At 68.5% G+C, this 1174-nt stretch overlaps 1 protein-coding gene across 1 annotated transcript in view; it reads left to right on the plus strand.

Annotated features, from left to right (window-relative positions):
* The first annotated feature begins 43 nt into the window (after positions 1–43).
* TGFB1 (transforming growth factor beta 1) overlaps positions 44–1174 on the plus strand; it is a 17128-nt gene continuing 15997 nt past the window's right edge. Inside the window, exon 1 of the mRNA XM_004710514.4 lies at positions 44–152. Within this exon, the coding sequence (XP_004710571.2) occupies positions 134–152 (19 nt within the window). The 5' untranslated portion in view covers positions 44–133. The remainder of the gene's footprint in view (positions 153–1174) is intronic.

Genomic DNA, 1174 nt, shown 5'->3' on the forward strand with positions numbered 1-1174 from the left:
GCCGCCGGGCCCGCTGCCCGAGGCCGTGCTCGCCCTCTATAACAGCACCCGCGACCGGGTGGCCGGCGAGAGCGCCGAGCCCGAGCCCGAGCCCGAGGCGGACTACTACGCCAAGGAGGTCACCCGCGTGCTAATGGTGGACAGCAACAACAGTGAGCTCGGCGCGCGGGGGCACGGGGGGAGGGGGACCCCCGAGGGCAAGGGGGTCGCGGGAGGGGGCCCGCACGTCTGGCGGCGGCGGCGCCGTGCCCGGGGGCGGGCGTGGAAGAATCACCCGGGGATCCAGCCGATCCGCGGGGGAAGGGTAACTGCTCGGCCGGGGGTGGGATCGAAGAAACCGGTTCAAAACCCCGGGAGAGAGCGGGCCAAGTGGGCCGCTTCCAGGGGACGCCGGGAACACGCGGCATCGTGGGGGTCCCCTGGAGGCACAGGAGGAATTGGGGGGGGGCGCCAGGAGACTAGATTGGAATGCAGGGGCAGCCGAGAGGGGAGTTCCATTTGGGAGAAGCGAAAACCCCAGTTTTGCGGAAAAGGAAGGTAAAACGCCGTCTCTGCCCTTGAGTTGATTCCCAGTCCTTGCGACCCGTCTAAGGCCGGGTCGAACCGCCCCCTGTGGATTTCCAAGACGGTAACTCTTTCTGGGAGCAGAGGAGGCCTGGGCAAAGCCCACCCAGACCCGCGGGGGTCGCGAGGGGGACAAGATTCAGGAAACTAGGACCACTGGCAGAGGACGCGAGGGGCACGGGATGGGAGAGCTGTCGCACGGGGTGTTGTGTGTTGTTGACCGTCAGGTGAGAGGGACGCAGGAGCGTGGGGTGCTGGGGGTGCGTGGGAAGGTGTGGGTGCTTCTCCTTGGGAGGGTGAAGCCCGGCGGAGAGGGCGACCATCGAGAACACGTAGACCGCAGCGCCTTGGGCAGGCGTGGAGAGGAGGGAGACAGCGTGGGAAAGGTGGCCAGCGGCGGGGATGCGAGGCACAGCGAGCCCCCCTTAGGCCCGCTCCGGGCTGCAGGGAGTCTAGTTTTCTTCCCGAAGACGGAGAGGTGGGGGTGAACCACCCCCCCAGGGAGTAAGATCCCCGAGTTGGGGGTCGAGGAAGCCCCACGTGGGCGCCACGCGCTGGGGGAGGAGCGGCGCTTCCGCCGGGGTGGGGGTGGGGGTGGGTTGGAGGACAC

This window comes from Echinops telfairi, unplaced genomic scaffold, assembly GCF_000313985.2.
Source record: "Echinops telfairi isolate 266 unplaced genomic scaffold, ASM31398v2 ScPeMD7_655;HRSCAF=1070, whole genome shotgun sequence".
NCBI classification, from domain to species: Eukaryota; Metazoa; Chordata; class Mammalia; order Afrosoricida; family Tenrecidae; genus Echinops; species Echinops telfairi.